This window comes from Protopterus annectens, chromosome 6.part0 (assembly GCF_019279795.1).
Source record: "Protopterus annectens isolate FY-2018-M chromosome 6.part0, PAN1.0, whole genome shotgun sequence".
NCBI classification, from domain to species: Eukaryota; Metazoa; Chordata; order Ceratodontiformes; family Protopteridae; genus Protopterus; species Protopterus annectens.
This window is the reverse complement of record NC_056737.1, coordinates 1,331,871,130-1,331,889,981: the sequence shown is the minus strand read 5'-3', so window position 1 is coordinate 1,331,889,981 and position 18,852 is coordinate 1,331,871,130. Positions and strand designations below refer to the sequence as shown.

The 18,852-nt window shown below is 37.7% G+C and overlaps 1 protein-coding gene across 1 annotated transcript in view; it reads right to left on the bottom strand.

Moving 5' to 3' along the window:
- Positions 1 to 525: 525 nt before the first annotated feature.
- FMNL2 (formin like 2) overlaps positions 526 to 18,852 on the bottom strand; it is a 1,741,163-nt gene continuing 1,722,836 nt past the window's right edge. Inside the window, exon 26 of the mRNA XM_044074902.1 lies at positions 526 to 3,866. Within this exon, the coding sequence (XP_043930837.1) occupies positions 3,757 to 3,866 (110 nt within the window). The 3' untranslated portion in view covers positions 526 to 3,756. The remainder of the gene's footprint in view (positions 3,867 to 18,852) is intronic.

Sequence of the window (18,852 nt, the reverse complement as noted above, 5' to 3'; positions counted from 1 at the left end):
TTCTTCTTAAATACTGGCCTCTGATGAATGGCTTAATCATTCTTTTAATGTTATCAAGTCAAGGCACTGAAGCTCTAACACTTTAACAGTTCTCAGTGTCATGTTATGGATAAAATGCATTTACTGTGATGGACATGACTCTTGATCTGAAACTGGAGGCAGACCAATTATGTGTCAGAGGGGGATGACCGCAAGCACTGGAGCCCAAAATTTAATGAAAGACTACATGAGAGGATGCATCAAAAATGTACACTCAAGTTTTCCAGCAGCTGTGAAGCATCTTTTTAAATAACGTCTAACACGTCTTATCTTCCAAAGAAATTTAGAGCCAAGGACAGCCTAGCTAGCATTACGGCTGTTTGAACAGACTTCTGCAATGTCTAACTGAGATTAAGTGTGTGTGTGTGTGTGTGTGCGTGTGTGTGCGTGTGTGTGTGTGTGTGTGTGTGTGTGTGTGTGTGTGTGTGTGTGTGTGTGTGTGTGTGTGTGTGTGTGTGTGTGTGTGTGTGTGTGTGTGTGTGTGTGTGTGTGTGTGTGTGTGTGTGTGCGTGTGTGCGTGCATGTGTGTGTGTGTGTGTGTCCTTCTCTCTCTGTATATTTATATGAGTATACATGGACCAGCAGAAATTTCTTTTCGTTGAATATAGTTATTCTACAGTGGCAAATTTGTAAGCACAGCAATCCTGCCAAATACCTACAAAGTTTGGATGGGATTTTTATGAATACAGTCCCTGAGTAAGAACAGAAGGAATGCTATAAACACATGGAAATGACACACAATACGAAGTCAATACAAAGGGGCAGAACTCAGAACTGGTAATGACAGAGAATAAACATAAAAAAGAGGCTGCTGTAATGGTTCTGCATTAAGTAATCTGTAACTAATCATTTCTGATTAAAAGTGGTACATACTGTTCAAAATTACTTTCCAACAACAACAAAAATATCTATGACCCTTAATTCTGCCAAGGAAATGCTGTTAAGGACGTTTCTTATTCATGAATGCCAGCAATGCAAGGGTTATACATGGAATGAGACAGCCAAGTCACGTGCTTTCAATCTTTTCAGAGTTGTGGATCTAAAGTTTTAGAATCAGGTTCCTGCAGTTTATACTTGGAAACAGCCTAAATAAAAGTATTCATCCAGCATGACTCCAGAACTTTTTCTTTTGCCCTGCCTTAAAACAATCTGCTGTCCTTTGGTAAATGTTTGTTATAGAATGTGTCAGAGGTTATGGACTTCTTATGAGAACTGCTCAGAAGATGTAATATCATATTTTAAAAATAACTTTGTAAAACCAGCATGCTTCTGGTGGGATATTTAGGAGAGGAAATGATAAATGTATGTTCCATGATCACTGCTCCATCCAGGTAGCCAGGGCAGCACCTTTATTCCTATTCAGACTTTTACCATACTATGAACTCCTGATGCAGCTAGAGGGATATTGAACAACATGCAGGTTGAAGCTTCTTGGTAAGCAAAACTAATCCTTCAGTCTTTCTGAGGGTAATCATGTTTTGTAACTCTCCATATTCCAGCGGTATGTCTAGATATGTTATTAGTCATTCTCCCATGGAGGATCAGACTCCGCAGAACTCATGCACTATAACGGTTCAACCTGCTCCTGACATTATGGCAGTGCTTTAATCTCACTATTATTAGAACAGTGGAGAAGGAGAAATGTATGGTAGTGAGAACACTGGGGAAGACTGCCAGTTCTTTAGCAATTCGAAGGTGCGCAGCAGATGATGACAAACACTTGCATATTTTGGTGCCAGTTTATAATAGACTTAGTACCGTCTTATCTGTCTAGATAGAGCAACTGCCCAAAGACACCTCAGTGCTAGACAGCTGCTGTCACCTAGACTCAATACAGAACTTAGTCTGTTAGCTTTACAGCTGGACACATTACTGCTGTCTAAGCAAGCCAACCAAATACATGAGCCTTCTTTACATGTTTTTAATGGCCATCCAGTTGCCTACAATGTCTAGCACAACAGCACTCATCCAGAGCTATGTGGCGGACAGGCACGCTCTTGCTTAAAAGTCTACTTGAATTTCAAGGGCCCTATCTATATTGGAAATTTTCATATATTTCTGAATAAGGTATGGTTGCAATAAGTGATAACTTTAAAGACAACCACACACTTCATTACCACTAATGACTTCAAATGAATGTTTTACTTGATGCTAAAAAGAGTGCTGCCCTTTAGTGAAGTATAGACACTGTCTTGCTATGGTCAGGTGGAACTGAAAACCTTATGAAGTGGATATTTTGAAGATTTAAGCCATCTTCTACAACTACAAATTATGTATCCATGCATATGTATACACATTGATGTATGTATTAATACACATGTATACAAGCGTCTCTTTTATATACATAATGTCCATATACAGGATATACAAAGGACCGTATCAAAGTGTGCAAATAATTTTCTGGGTGTTCTGGGAAAGGACCACAACATACACATGATAAGTTAGTCAAGAAAGACCAGTGTGTAGCTGATGAAAACATGCCCATGGTAAGACAAACAATATTATGTATTAGACATATTAAACAACAGTTTACTACATTTACAAATGCAATTTGAAGGTTTTGCTAATTTTTGTTTAAACAGCTTGCTTCTATGATGCACAAGGCACTATGAAATCATCAGCACTGTTTGCTAACTTGTTGATGATATTTGACAGCTGTAACCTACAAAAGATCCATGGTACAATAGTAAAAACCTGGTTTCAAAATTGCCACATCTTTTTATCTTGTCACTTTTTCTCTACTTGTATGTATGTGTGAAAGTCTGATATGAAATGAAATGTAAACTTTTTTTTCTTTTTACTTAAAACATGTACTTTGCACCATTTCAGAACATAAAGGGGGTGTGAACTGCAGATATTGATTATTTAAGGACATATTTGCTTGTTAAAATGAAGCAACTTCCTAGTTTTAAAAATTAATACTTTGCAGCACAGATCTACAAGGGCTTAAAATCCGAGTTGATCAAAGCCATAACTGTATAATAATGTTCCAAGAAAGCTTAATACTGATGAGCATGATGTTAGTGTAATACTAAGTCTCATATATCTTCAACTTATTCAAACTTGCCAGCACAGGAAGGACATACTTAGTAATATGAATTCAATGACATTCCTGTATCCCATGTCTTCAGCACTCTGTTTTTCATCTCCTTCTTCATTTCTTGTCTCACACACACACACACACACACACACACACACACACACTGGATGTATTTAGGTATATACAACTGAGAAGAAAATGTGTAGGTTATGAACAAAGATAATGCCTTACGAAAAAAAAACAACACAGGAATGTATAAAGAAGTCCATGGCAGAGCACATCCAAGTCTTTCTTATTTACAAACTGCCAGAAAGCTTTGGGTCTTTCTAGTGATTTAAGAATCACTGCGTTCCAAGAAGGAAAAAAAAAATTACACCATGACGCTTTTTTAAATTACAGTTAAAAGGTGTTTACCACTAAATTTGGACAAAAAAAATCAGTTAAATCATGTTCTATTGCTTTTGTTAATTTGAGCAGATAGTGGTATTTAGGCACTTGTTAATTGGCTGGATAGATTTCTCAGGTTCAGACGTCTTTGAGGACCCCATCCAACCTTAGGTTTCTTGAAGCCCTTGAAAATTCAAATGCACAGTATTTTATAAAAGGCAGCAGTTACTTGGTAAAAGTGGAGGATTCCTCAGCCAAACACACTCATGCTTTTCTTAAAGTTCACCATCTCACATTGAGAGTTCGGTACCATTTGCTGAGCGTAAGTTCTGATCATCGAATCGCCGCCTAATGCTTCTTCTTACCGCATCGGCTCTTCTGTATGGCTGGTTTCTAAGATCTGCCAAGGAAATGAAAATCAGAATAAGCAACTTTAGTCTGATTTTTCAAGGGCCTGCTGTCAGCCATTCTACCAAAGCAGCTTGTACAGAAAGTTAATAAATGACTTATTAGTGAAAAGACTTTTCAGCTATAGGAAATGAAAATGTTTCTGAAATGTAGACATGAATTTTTATTAAAGAGGACCTTACAAATATCTATTAAAATAATACTGGTGGAATGTTGTTATACTTTCAGGTTGTAAACTGCCAGCTACAGATACCAATACAATGTTATTTTTAGTTCTTTTACAAGTATTCTTATGAAGTGATATAATAAAATATGTTACTCAATAAATATGACTTCGATTTTTTACTGTTAAAAGAACTAAAATATTTTCTGTTAAACATGTAACAGATTTCATATCCAAGAAAACGTTCCCCTTAAAAGTTACAAAACTTTGTTGGGGGTGAGCAGTACGTTGGGTCTGACCATTACAATACAATGCCTTGTTCATCTACTGGTAAATTCAAGAAATTAAAAAAAAAAACACCATACATTTATCCCTGAAGAAAAAAAAAAGATTAATTGTAATCCTAAATATTTTTTTACATAACAGAAGTCTGAAATAAAATGACTTCCTTTTCCCAAATACAGAGAATTACCTCATTTTCCACCGCAGTCATGTTTACATATATTTTAAGGGAAACCAGTGATGGATTTGAAAAGATGTTCTTCACATCATATCTGGTAATGGAGGCCTAAACCCACCATAAATTGTCAAATTTAAAAAAACTAATCATGCCTGACTCAATCCTCTGCTCACCTCCATGTACTTACTGTCTTAGAGCTTAAAAATTAAGGTTTATATAGTATAACAATTACAAACAGATAAGCTTTCATTTAAGATGCTGGATTTTTTTAATGTAACTAAAATGGCATTCATCAGTACTACATACTATTTCAAACATATAAGACTTTTCTGGCATAAATAGAGGAGGTAGCTAATTAAAAAATAATGCTTGCCAGCTCTGTGTATCCTCCACCACCGTTGTGCTAGAAGAAATCCTTACCCTCGAGTGAACATTTGGAAATTTAGTGATATTATTCTTCTTTAGGGCTAAACAAACAGAAAAAACATAAAATGATGGTTAAATTAAAATGGGATGGTGAAAAGCAAACTGTTCCAGTGCTTAAATGAAGCCCAAGGCAGGTTAGCCACCAGAGCCAGGTAGGAAAAAGAAAGAAAGGAGCTGTAATGTGTTAGCTATAAACGAGAAAAGAAAGTAGGAATGATGCATCCAGGATGGTCGACATATGCATAACAAATCCCCCAAGCTGCTTTGGAAAGTGGCTCCAAGAAATTTATTAACAAAGCAATTAAAATAAGAGCAAAATTTATAAGTAAGTAGTTGCATTTCTATATGTTTGGCAAACAGCTGACTTATGCACCTTTTTCTTTCTTGCTAAAGCCATACCTTTAAAGCAAAGACAACATCCACAGGAGTAAAAGGCATGCTGTTAAACAATGTCCTTGTTACATCTCCATAGTACAACATTAGCTTATTTAGTTCCATATGCTTATTTTCAGCAAAACATTCAAAAGCAATTCATAGTGAGCTTTCAAGAATGTATATGAAAAAAATAGCTAGTGATCACATTAAGCCTTTTGTTAATGTTTACTTTTTGTGCTGTCATGGAACAGGTTACTAATTAATTAATTACAGCAGGTGAGTTTATTTTTTTTTTTCATTTCTGTGTGGGCCTACATGCAGACAAGGACATGCAACACAAAGTGAAAATTAGCTGAAATTCATTGGCACCCTCCAATACAGTGCTGAACATGCTTTAGTTATTGAAAAAAAAAAAACTGGAAGAATGCAAAGCAACAAGCAAATAGAAGTGTTTTAAAGCATATGCAACTCATGCAGCATTCTGATTGCAAATGTATTCTCCATAACATTGGTGTCATGCATACAATTTCGTCCAGCCTTCTTCATCACGCTATTGTAACACTTTGTTTATGCAGGTGACATATAGGGAGAGCAAGTGTAACATCACGTTTAACTGTTTTCAAGTCTTTTAAATTAATTCTCTAAAATGCTTGACATGGAGTTAATATTATTTCTACAACAATTAACTATAGTAATATACTATTACTTAATCTGATTTATTGTGTATGGGAGCATGACAAAACGAGTGCAGCGTTATCACTTGCTATCCTACAAAACATAATTGTCGAGTACATGCATTGGCTGCCATTGGGCTTGATGCTGAAATGTACAAATGAAGTCATTTACCATGCTAAAGGCTGATGGGACAGTGACACAAGTGAAACGTTTAGAACATGCAATGAAATAGACACAACACATAACTCCCAAGTGGACAACACACGTTACTAGCCATTCAAAGTCATGTGGCCCTGTTTTTATACTCATAAAAAGGGAAAACATAAAAGCTGCAGCAACCTTTAAAAGCATCAGCTGTGAAAGTGTAATATTTTAGTAATGGAATTCTTCAGTGAAAGCAGGTTCGCAGAAGAACCGAGAGCCACGCTTGGCTGTTCGTGCGGTAAAGGGCACTGTCTTCAGCACTGCATGAAAAATAATAGCCAAACAAGATAAACAAAACACAATAAGAAGCAACAATCTATGGCATTAGTTCTTTGTTAGTGCTCTGCCAAGTTAATGACAACAAAGGCCAGACGTTAACTTCACAGCAGGGAAAGGTGATCAGACCTCACATAACTGTTCGACCTAATTTGATACAACCCTCCCTAGAGCTTTTTACATGACAACAGTGCCTACTAAATGTGATCTGATGGCCATGGTGCAATAGTATCTTTTCTGGGCTTGGGAAATAAAAACACACTCTGGTTTATTCACTATCTGAACACTTAATGCACATACATATCATCACTCCCAGTTAAATGCAAAGATCTGCTGTAAATAAGAACATAATCAAAGTAAATACTCTTTTCTAGGTACATTGTGATAACAAATTGCACGCTATACTGTTAGAATAACAAAGAATTGAATCTCAAAACCACAATATACCACTGGAATGTTCTTTTCTTTTTTTTTTCAGAATTTTGTGTGTCAATATAGGACAATGGAATACATACCACTGATGAACAAACCATTACATAATACAGGAAATCAATGGGTATCTAGGACAGCATTTATGCCGGGGATGACTACAAGACAACAAAGAGTGTCAGATATGAAGTATGGTTGTTGTTGTTGTTGTTGAGAGACTGCCTAAGATGTCATGGAAGGGAGTAAAGCATAGCTGATACAGCAGTGTGGCAGGTTAATAACTGATTGTAATAGTGAAGACTCTAATTTAGACACTGAAACCCTGCAAATCTGATGCAAGATGGATATCTTTACTTACGTGAAGAGCAGAAAGAAAACCTTGAGAAAAACTCAGTGATTTCAGTTACCTTAGCAGTGACTGGCAGCCGGCCACAGAGTCATTTCTCTCTCTCACTGGATATGTAAGTTATGCTGGTAATTGTAGTGGTTGGCTCCTTCTTCATGTCAGTTATATTTCTGCACCACATCTACATCTGTGACTGGCATCTTATAGCCCAGTTTCCCAGTACCTTTTTCATATCTCTGCAGCCTTTATTCTTGCTAACTTCACTTACTAAAAGGTTCATGGTCTGAGTGGCAGGACTGAAGACCATTGTTAGCATCAGAGTGTGTGGTGTTTTTATTTATGTATGGAAGCCTGACTTGTTATGAGTGCTGGCAGTGGGTACCACGCACACGCACACCCACACACACACACACTTCTGGTTTCCATCACTGTGTGGTGTGGTAATGCCAGCTGGATACATGTACCCTACAGATGAGATAGCTGGTATGTGACCCTCATTCTTTTCTGCTGTCCAGTCTTATACTACCTGCATCTACTGACCTCACCAGCATCATAGTCTGGGAAAAATATCTCCTATAACAGAAGGCTGCTGGTAACAGGGGTGGGGGTGAGTGGACAAGATTCTGAAGGAAGGAGTTAGCTTACATTGCAACACATGGCTTTGGAACACCAATGTTAGTTGGTAACTGTACACTGTGATGAAGTATGGCAAAAAGAAACCATTCCTCTGACTCCTCCCAGTGGGTGTAGTCTATCACATCTTCAAACTAATGGATGAAAGGCTTGAACAAAAGAAGGAGCTGTCTGTCTTTTCCTGTAGTATCCATTTCTCTCAATGTCTTAGCAGAAGAAATCTAGACAAAGCCAAAAATAATGGGGGGAGTGGGGACAAAGGCCCAAAAATAGGGACATATTTTAAACATTGCTCTTATAAACTTAGAAAGTGGTTAAATAATTGGTGTTGTGTTAGCATGCATTTTACTGATGGATATGAAGTCTGAAACTCAAATGTATGTCATTATTTAGTGACTTTAATCCTCAAAGAATTGCCAAAAAAACACAAATTTTATGAGGAATAGACATTCTGCAAAGATCTGGACAGTTGAGAGGTAGGGTGGTAACCCCCTTCCTGGATTGCTTTGCTGCTGGTAGGAACTTTACTTTTGGTTTTGCTGTTTTATAAAAATACCCTGCCCATCCCTAGGATCATCCCTGCTACCGTCGTGGTTTGTACAAATGATGAAAGTCAGGTATGGACTGTATCCCCTGACTTTGCCTTTTGAGCTCTGCTCTTTCAGACCTTTTCTGAAAAGGTGTGACATAAAGAGGCCGTTTCCTGATCTCCAAACGAAGACCATAAAAAAGCAACCTAATTCTGCATGTGAGATCTGCTTGAAATGCTGCTGTTGTGGCGCGAAGGCGTGCCACATCATAAACTGTACTGACTGATACAGCACTGCTTATGGACAGAACAAAAAGGCTGTGCCAAACAAGTTAGCAGTGTTAACAGTGACATAAATCACGGTGCAAGGAAGTACATGGAGTCTTTAATGAAGATGGCCACATACCTTGGATCTGTCCAAGACAGTTGGTAGACTTCAACCCCCCCCCCCCTTCAAACAAAAACACCTTCTTCTACAGTGGCCTAATTTATGAGAATCTAGGTACAGATTATTAAAATAAAAAGACAATGTTATAATTGTATCATGTCTACTCCTCAGTCTAAATTGCTGTGAGAATAGGATTGCAGTGATGAGTATGTGATGAGTACGCGACTTTTAGAATGAACTGCTCATGCATCAGAAGGTGGATTGCCAATAAGTCACATTGACAAACTGAATTTTCAGTTAATTCCATTTGTGTGTATGTGTTGGGAGGGAGGGGATGCCACTCAACCTCTACTTAGCTAAGTTTTTAAAGGGGAGTGGGTTATTGATGGCATTGCCGCCCCAACAGAATTAACAGAAAATATAGCCCACAGATGTACTACAATGACATTTAAAAGTTAGACCACCTCTTTCAGTGTGGATGAGTATAGTATAACAATACCAAAATGTCTTGTTTTCCTGGACCATCCCATTGAATGTTAATGCAACTCAGGATCATCTGAGTTGAAAGACAGAATCTGATACAGGCATTTTCTATCTGTTAGATCCAAGAAGACACATGCTCAAGTAAGCATCAGGTCTGCTTTTTCGAAAGTCTGGCATAAGAAGACAGATATCCACTGAGAGGTCATGACAGTGGTAGGCCCAGGTTTTCAAATAAATTCTGATGTTTCTTGTCCTGAGCAGAATCCCCAACACCCACAATGTTGCATATATTTCTAAAAAGACTTTAGAACTACGGACTTCTACTGAAGAAGTGGATGCCTATGCTAGAAGAGGAACAGCGATGTAGCGAAGAATGGAAGAGTAAAGGATGATACTGCTTCCACATTCATCTCATAATTCCACTCAAACTCTATTCTATCTTAAGACAGGCAAGGCCTTCTGTTCTGAAATTTCCAGATTAAAGACATCTTCAACCTATAAGGCAGGGGAATGTTAAGATGATGAAGAAAACCTTGAAGTTGTAATCCAGTTCTCAGTTTAGCTAATAAGATGGCAGAAAGTATAACTATGAATACTAAATGATGACTGAACTGTGCTAGTGATATAGGGTCTGCCAATTAAATCAGATCTAGAATTTTAACTGAACCTGTGCTAAAGTCACAACTTATCTTTCAACTTTGTTGTTGGTGGTGTCACAAAATATTGTCCATCAAAAGTAGAAATACTTGATGAAAGCCAATAATGGTAGTGATAAATAAGGCATGAATCTTATCACTGACCATTTAGAAGTTGAGGAGATGTGATGGATCATTCATCATTCAGGAAAAGGACATGCTCAAAAGTCCCCAAACATATTTTAGGGAGAAATATGAAGACTGGGATACTATCAGACAGCCTATTTCTCTACCTAAGAATTTCTGAAGAAGATCAAATTGACTCTGCTTTCCAAGGAATGACAGCCCCCTGGTCCTAAGAATGGCCCTTCCATCCTTTGACATGAAAAAAAATCTGACCTTTGCAATGAAGGTTGGTATTTTTGCTCCATCAAAACTTTGATGAGGAGGTGTGGGAGTGCTTTTTCTTATTTCCAGACAAAGAGGAATGTGCTTCTTTTTTATCTTCATTTTATCCATATATGCCCAAGCAGTGTGTTAACAAAGACAAAGTTCCAAAGTGTGTCTTAGTAATCCTTTAAGAGGATTTAAAATTGGTACACAGGGAAATGATGAATATATGACAACTCTGTCTGGCAGTCTTTTGGCAAAAGATGTTAAAAAAAACCCTCAGTATTACAGAAATAATTATTTACCAAAACCGAGAAAGCTGTATTAAAACACTTGAGAGAGCTGTAAGAAACTAAGTCAGAGTTAAAACACCTGAGCAATCTGAAAGAAACCAAGTCATCCAGTTCTGACCCATAACTGAAACTTTTGAGTGGTGAGGCCAGGGCTTTCTCCAGTCACGATGTATACAGTTTCACTACTGGCACCAAAAACAATACAAAGAATAGTTGGTGTTATGATGAGTACATACTCATGAAGGACTTCCAATAGATGTGGGGATGCCCACAGCTGAAGGATCTGTTAATGCAGACTGCTTCAAAATTCTTTTCTGTTTCACAGGATTTGTTATGTCTGTTGGCTTGGTGGTGCAGCTTGTTTCACTGTTTACTGTAAGTAGAATTAGCAGTACTAGGTGTAAAGGGTACTGTTAGTCCATTAGATACTAAACCGTGGATCCTCAGTTTTATACCACTTTACTCAGGATTACTGAGGACTGCAGAACAAAGGACCTTATTTCAACTTTGCTCTGGCTCTCAGCTGACACCTAGAGGAAGCATTGAGAATTACACCTGTGGACTACGGGCCTGTTGAGTACACACTGTCACTGCACAAGCACACTGTCAGGGGAAGTCAGAGGGGTGAGGCATGCTTCAGGGTCTATATCAGAACATCGAAGTATTAAAACTTGGAATGCTCTGATATTGAACACTATTTAGCGAAGCTGCAGAAAAGCAAATTCTTTTCTCAGGAAAGAATTAGGTTGGCCATTGCTGTGGCTTCGCTATTCTTAGTGCTGTGGTGGAAAGTCACGGGATGGGTTCAGGTAAGTGTGCGATTGTTTGTACTTTAGGGTTAGGGGTGGGTTAAGTGAGTTAGGGTTAGGGCGCGGGTTAGGCGTGTGTGCGATAGTGACAGACATTAGGGTTAGGGATGGTTTAAGTGAGTTAGGGTTAGGGCGTGGGTTAGGTGAGTGTGCGATAGTGACTGACCTTAGGGTTAGGGTTTGGGTTAAGGTAAGTGGGTAGATAGTAGTATATATTTAGTTTAGTGTAGCATTAAATGTAGGAATTTAAGTGTATGTGTGTGGTTGCTGTTTGTTTGATGTGCATGTGTTGTATGCATGTGTTTCGGAGCAGCGAATTCTTTCCATGGAAAAAAAATTTGCTCTTCTGAATGTTCGATATTTTCATGTTTAGATGTTTTGGGGCCGATGAAATAGCATTCGCTATTTTCATCTTTCGATAAAGTGATATAAATGCATGCTTCACATAGCTGAAGTTATATTTGGGTGGGCCCAGTTGAATAGCTTAAGAATTTTGTGGCTTACTTGAACTCATATCCCTTTGGCCTAGTGCTTGTGAGTAAACTTGATCTATTCACCATTGACTTTTTGGATGTTAATATCACTAAGTTAATTGACGGTACTTTGGCTACCAGTTTATATAGGAAACCATTCACTAAAAATTCATTGCTTGAAGCCACCAGCTGTCATCCACAACATGTAGTGAAAAATATTCCTAAATCTCAATTTATGAGATTGAGACGTATTTGTAGTTCCATTGATAATTTTAGGATGGAAGCTGTTAACATGGAAAACAGATTTATTGATAGGGGCTATAACACAAATAATGTAAAACAGGCACATTTTTTTGGCTACAAATGCTTTGAGAGAAGAATTGCTGAAGTCTGATGGAATGAGAAATAGAAACAATGAACAGGAAAAAAATAGGTTTATAACCACATTTGGTACAAACGTATTTAAGATTTGTGAGGTTATTAACAAACACTGGCATCTTTTGAAAACTAATTTATTTTTTGATCAGTGTTTGGATGACGTGTCATTTTAGTTATCAAAGGGGTAAGAATATTGGTGAACATCTTTCATAGTACAATAAAAGAAAAAGTAAAAGGCAAAATGTTAGTGGTAATTCTGTTTCTGGTAGTACATTTTGTGGCAATTGTATTGTAAAGTTGTGGCTAAGACAAAGTAATTTACATCTGTTAATACCTCAAAAGTGTTTTCTATTAGGCAGTTAATTACATGTAATTCAGAGGGGATTATCTATATGGCTGTATGCCAAAGTGGGGCGTTCTAAACTGGTCAAACATTTAGACCATGAAAACAAAGGACTGCTGTCCACCTAAGTGATGTTAGATGTAAACGGGATTGAAGTGCCTTGTATAAACAACATACTGAACATAATTCTGAACATTTTGTATTTGTAGGTATTGATGCTGTTAAGGGTGAAGGTTTGTCAGTTCTATCAAAATGTACTTTTGGATAAGAAGGAAAAATGATGGATAATTAACTTGGGAGGTATGTATAAACTGGGACTTAATGAGCATTTGTAAAGCTATTATGGTAATGTGTCCACAATTATTTTTTTAATAAACTAGGACTCTTAGTAATGTTTAATTGTACATATGAAGAAAGGAAGGTGAAGTCTTTTGTGTTAAACATTGGGGGCTATATATGTATATTTTTTGTATAAATGATTATGTGTGGGGATATCTTGTGGAAGTGTTGCTGTCACTTTAAATTAAATCGTATTTAGCCTGCTGGATGGAATATGCCTGCTAGCACTGATGACATTAATGGGCAAAACTGGTCTGCTGTTTTAATGCATCTCTCTCTCTGCCATACTGTTCTTGTTTCTGTGGAAGAATGATAAATCCACGGTGGAATTTCAAAGAAGTGGAGTGCTGTTTGTTTTATTTGTCTGTTTGCCCAAGCACCGTTGGTTCAGTCTATGCACCAGTTGTGGGGAAGCGTGTATATGTATATATATATATATATATATATATATATATATATATATATATATATATATATATATATATACACACACACACACACATATATATATATATATATGTATGTATATATACACGTGTGTGTGTGTGTGTGTGTGTGTGTATACATATTTATATATCTTTAAAGACACCAATGCTCACTAATGCTTCAGTACAGGATGCTGCATACTATGTGGTACACATCTTTCCAGACACCATCAGGATAATAACCTCTTTGTGGCTGGTAACACATTCAAAATGGCTGCATTGTTTAATGAGCACCTTGGTGCATATCCAAATATTACATGGTATCAGAAGTGAAGAAATACATTTGTTTTTGACAGCTTATCTGTACAGAAGTGTAACTTGCAGTTAAAAAACTCTGGCTATGCTAGCTCTGTGGTATAGAGGGATAAAACCCTGACTACAGTGCAGGCAACCTGAGTTTATCTAGTGACTCAGGTGCCCATTGGATCTGGCAGGGGAGAATGGAAATTAGCAGGTCCTCCATCCTGGAGGGGGGAGGTGGCTCTGGCTCACCAGTTTGGTGACACCTAGCAGAAACATTAGGTACTGCACTCATGAATAGTGTGCCAGTGAGCAACTGCCATTCACATTTATGCATGCAAGATGAGTCAGCTGGGAGCATGAAAGTGGAGGCTTAGTGGACTGCTACAAAGGATGGGGAATGCTACAGTGGGTGAGGGTAGCACATCCTACTCCACTGGTAAGTTAGCCTGCTCTCTACCACCCAATTCTCACCATAATGGGAAGAAATGGGTTAATAAGGAGAACCCTGAGCCAGAATAAATGGATCAAATGACTCTTTCCAGGGATGAGGATGTCTGGCTCTTGCCCCCATCAATGGTTGCCCCAGTGGAATGAATAGGCCAATTGGGTGAAGGTACTGGTGCCATCAGGGAGGTCTAGTTAGGAATTTAATAAAAAAAACCTTGTATAACCACTGGGAATTCTCTCACTACACAGGAATTCAGCAGAAGACTGGAAGCGCTGCTATCCAGATATTCAGTTTATTCCTCACTGTGTTTGGAACAACTGAAAAACATACAAAACGTACAGAGTGCCATAGCTTTGCATGTCACTGGGGAAGATATCTTAAAGGTATTTAATACATATGCTTTTCAAGAATTAGAGATAGAAAAAATAGTAGCAATCAGAGAGACGTTCGGGGATCACTGTCAGTCTAAACAGAACCCGACATTTATTTCCCATGTGTTCTTTACAAGGGGCTTAAGGACCAACATAGATTTTTAGCCACTTATTGTTACAGAGATAAAGAACTAAGCCACTGACTTTGAAATTGGTGAATCACAAGATTCATTAATATCAATCAGAAGAGTTTGTAGTATGAACCATCAAATGAGGAACAGTTTAAGAAAAAAAACAGACCTGACCTTATCAAAAGCTGTGGAGTTATGCACAGAAAGTGAAATTACAGATATGTTTTTAAATAAATTAACTGTAGAAGTAAAAGTGTGTAGGACAAAATGTTAGTCAAATAAAAATATGAAGATGAAAAATGAAGTAGGAATTGTAATGGCAATGAAAGGAGAGTCATGACGTGTACAGGAGGCATGATGCAGTTGAAATTCAAACCTCATATATTTTGTAGATATAAGCACAAGAAGAAAATGCCTTGCCTTTAATCAGTTTTGATGAAGCTGAGGTAGAAAGAAAAAGTTTGTAAAGTTGTTTAAAAGAAATGTACACCATGGGCCAGATGAAGAAATGAACAAAAACCATGATAGCTCCATTTGCAGAGAAGGTGAAGAGAACAGATTACGGTGGTTCATGCATATGGACAGAAAAGCAGAGGACAATTTGCTGAAGAATATTTGGGACAGATAGGAAGAAGCCAAAGGAAATGAGGGCATCCAGCAAAGAGGTGGATGGATTATGTGAGAGAAGACCTGCAGCAATTAGGCATGACTGTTGAAGAAGGTAGGAAAGTGAGATTAAACCAAGAGAGATAGCAACAGATGACATGACACCCCATTCTCATGTAGGAAATGGGGAAAAAGGGGATTGACAATGATGATGTTTAAAAGAAATGAATGTTGTTGAACAGAGACTTGAGTCTGGCAATTAGCACAGAGAACTAAATCTCTGAGCTGTTAATGAGCTGCCTTTTGTGCCCATGGTAGAGTGCTTGAATCCTTCTATCTTCATTTAACTGTACGACTCTTAGCAAGGGACAATTTGAATTGTATATCTCTAAAATATCCCTCCAAATCAGGTGATTCTCCCAATAGAACAAGGTGGCTTAGGATTACCTGATTTGGAGGGATATTTTAGAGCTATACAAATAAAGTTCATACATATAACTTAAGCAGAAGGTGATAATTCAAAGTAGAAAGGGAAATTCAAGAACCAAGGAGTGAGTGGGATTTTGGATGCCGATACTTAAAGAAAATAATAACAGCCAAACAGAATACTGTATTAATAAAGTAGCAGAAAGTACTCTAAGAACTAAACCAACACAAGAATGTTGAAAGGAAATTTTGCCGATAGCAATGACTGCAAGTAGGAGTACAGAGAATAGGCAAGAGGGGGCTGGAATCTACTAGAGAAAACTGGCAAAGGAACCAAGGTATTGGGAGGCAATAACTAGAAAGAGAAAGGTTATAGAATGGGATAAGGCCAACAAGACATTTGGCCTGCAGGCTAGACACTACCCTCCCTACCAGGGATTGATACCAAAGTACATGCAAAGAGAAAGGGATAGGGGAATCCTAAGTGAAAGATCTCCTTTGGTAGAGTTTTCAATTGAATCTAACGCAGAAGCTGTTTTTTAAAAAAATGAGAATTAGGACATATAAATCATTGCATGATAACTATAGGAATTAATTAGAGAAGGAGAAGAAAAGATTGGGAAGAGAGACTGGATAAACAATTTATAAGGGAACAATGGCAGGTCACATGTATGGCTTCCAAAGGTTTAGGATTCTAGCTTGGAAATGTTTGCATAGATATGTTTATACTCCAAGCAGACTTCAAAGAATTTTTCCTCAGGGTGATTACAGATGTTGAAGGTGTGATAGGAAAGAAAGAGGTAACTGTGAACGTATGTTTTGGGAGTGTAATGAGTTGGCAGATTTTAAAAATTCTCTACAGAGTGTTCTGCCAGAAGTATTGGGTGAACAAATGGGTATAACTAAAGGAAATTATTTTTTTGAGCTGGGACACAGGATCTGAAATGCCAAGACAAAGTAATGCCTTATTAGGTTTAATTCTGATGGCTGCCAAAAAACAATTACTAGAAAATGGAAATCAAAATCTAAACCAAATCTATTTGAAGTACTCAATATCACAACAGAGATAAAATAACTGGTTTCTTTTGAAAAGGGAAGTAGAAATGGAAATAAATGAAAATTGTGGGAACAATACAAGTAGAATAATGTTGGCAGGAAGAGTGAGGTTTAAGGGAAGACAGGAATTGAACAATTTATTTAACACTGGACCAATAGTTATAAAAAATAACATATGTGGTGTATAATGTATGTAATTGGAAAAGTTAATATGGTTTGTTTTCTTTTATATTACTGTATATTTGCCTATGTCTTAAGAGATAATTTAATAAAGGTGTAAAAAAAATAAAATGAGATATTTGTTACATCTGTTGAAGTGCAAGCAGTAATACAGAGAAGGATGAAAATGCATTAACATTACCAAGATGAAATAAGAATGCATATCAGATTGTAGTAACAAATGTTGTGAATTAATAAGCAAAATAATGAATTTAAGTTAGTCACAGGCAACAAGTGTAATATTATGCCTGACAATGCTTTTGGAGCATTGGTGTGGTGATGAAACTAGTGTGCACACCATTACATTTCTTGAGGAACCTTATAAACTACCAAGTTAAAAGATACTAAGATTCATATGTTTCCCCAGGCATGTAGTCCAGGTAACCACTGAGAAGTCTAGCCTAATTTTCTAACTGCCCTAGTGCATTGCTTGATTATGTGACTTGCTAAGAGTCACACAATAGGTAAATGGAGGCTGAAGGAATCAAACTCTGGACTATAGAAAGCAGCTCATTAACAGCCTACTGCGTTAATCCTCTGTGCTAACTGCCACTCTAAAACTAACAGTTCACACAAACAGTGACTGGAGGTCAGGTTTCAACTTTGGATCATGACGTTGTGTGGTAGTAATCTTACTACTGAGTCACTCTGATGAAAATGACACGTGACTATAAAAATAAGAAAGACAAAACTTTTTTCCAAACTGTAGCACTTAGGGATGACAATTTGCTTATCTTTCTGGGACTCCTGGCTCATAAGATGCAAAGAATGGCAAAATTAATTTACATTGTGAAAGTGAAGAGAGAATGTGTTACTATACACATTCAACAATAGTGCCACAGTCACAGAGACATCTCAGAATCTGTACAGAGTCACAGCAATTGTGCTACTTGTGACCACACTAATTTATTTACAGGTTTAGTAAGTTTGGCAGGACAATACAATACACAAATAAATGCTGATACCACACCAGTCATACACATCCAGTGGAAGTACTAGGAGTGCTTGGGAGCAAAACTGAGCATTTTGTAGGAAGTATAGCACATTTTTGAGAAACTGGTCTTGAAGAGAGCACTCCTGCTGCTAGATTATCCTGGCTCCTGAGGTTTGGAGGCATTAGTGACCCTTCTTTCTGTGTCAGCAGAGTGCAGGTTTATTGCAACAGAATTAGTCAATCTTTGGCAAGTTGCTTTAGGAGGGAGAACCATGTCTGCCTTGGACACAGGAACGGTAGTTAGGAAGAACTTTTCTTGATCCTTTTCTGCCTTCTGAGGCACTGTGTAGATGACAGAAATGGGTGTTAATGATTTTCTTCCTTCTGTTATATAGCCTGCTGATTTTGTGATTCCAAGGGTTGGGAGGGTGGCCTAATGGTTAAGGTGTTTGCCTTACAAACATGAGGTGCAGGGTTTGAGTCTCACAAGGGATAACTGGCTAAGCTTAAAATGGCTTGCAAGAGCAGTTAGCTTAGTACTAATCTATAAACCTATGAACCTATGAACCAGGGTGGCTTGTTTTTTGAGTTAGTTCTGTACTTCTTCCCATTGGGTACAGTTACTTCTATGCAACTATTACCATGCTTGTATAGGGTTTCCATGAACAGTTCTGCATAGGCAGCAGTGCTCTCAGGGTTTATGCGGGGCTTGAAATTTTGCTAGGTTATCACTTAATAGCAGGAAGTTCGCTTTAGAGTAGTTCCTGAAAATTCCAGAGTTACCTGGGTTCCAGGTTTTATTTTAACTTCAAAGGAGACCATTTTGTGGTCTGACCTTACCAGAGAAGTCATTAAACTAGGGAGTGTGCAGCACTCTCCCATATTAGTGGCTGGTAACACATTCAAAATGGCTGCATTGTTTACTGGTTGGTGTATTGACAATCTGGTACAGAGAGTTTGTGTTTACAAAATCCAGGATCCTCTGTGCCTGTACATTTGGTGTCACATAGGA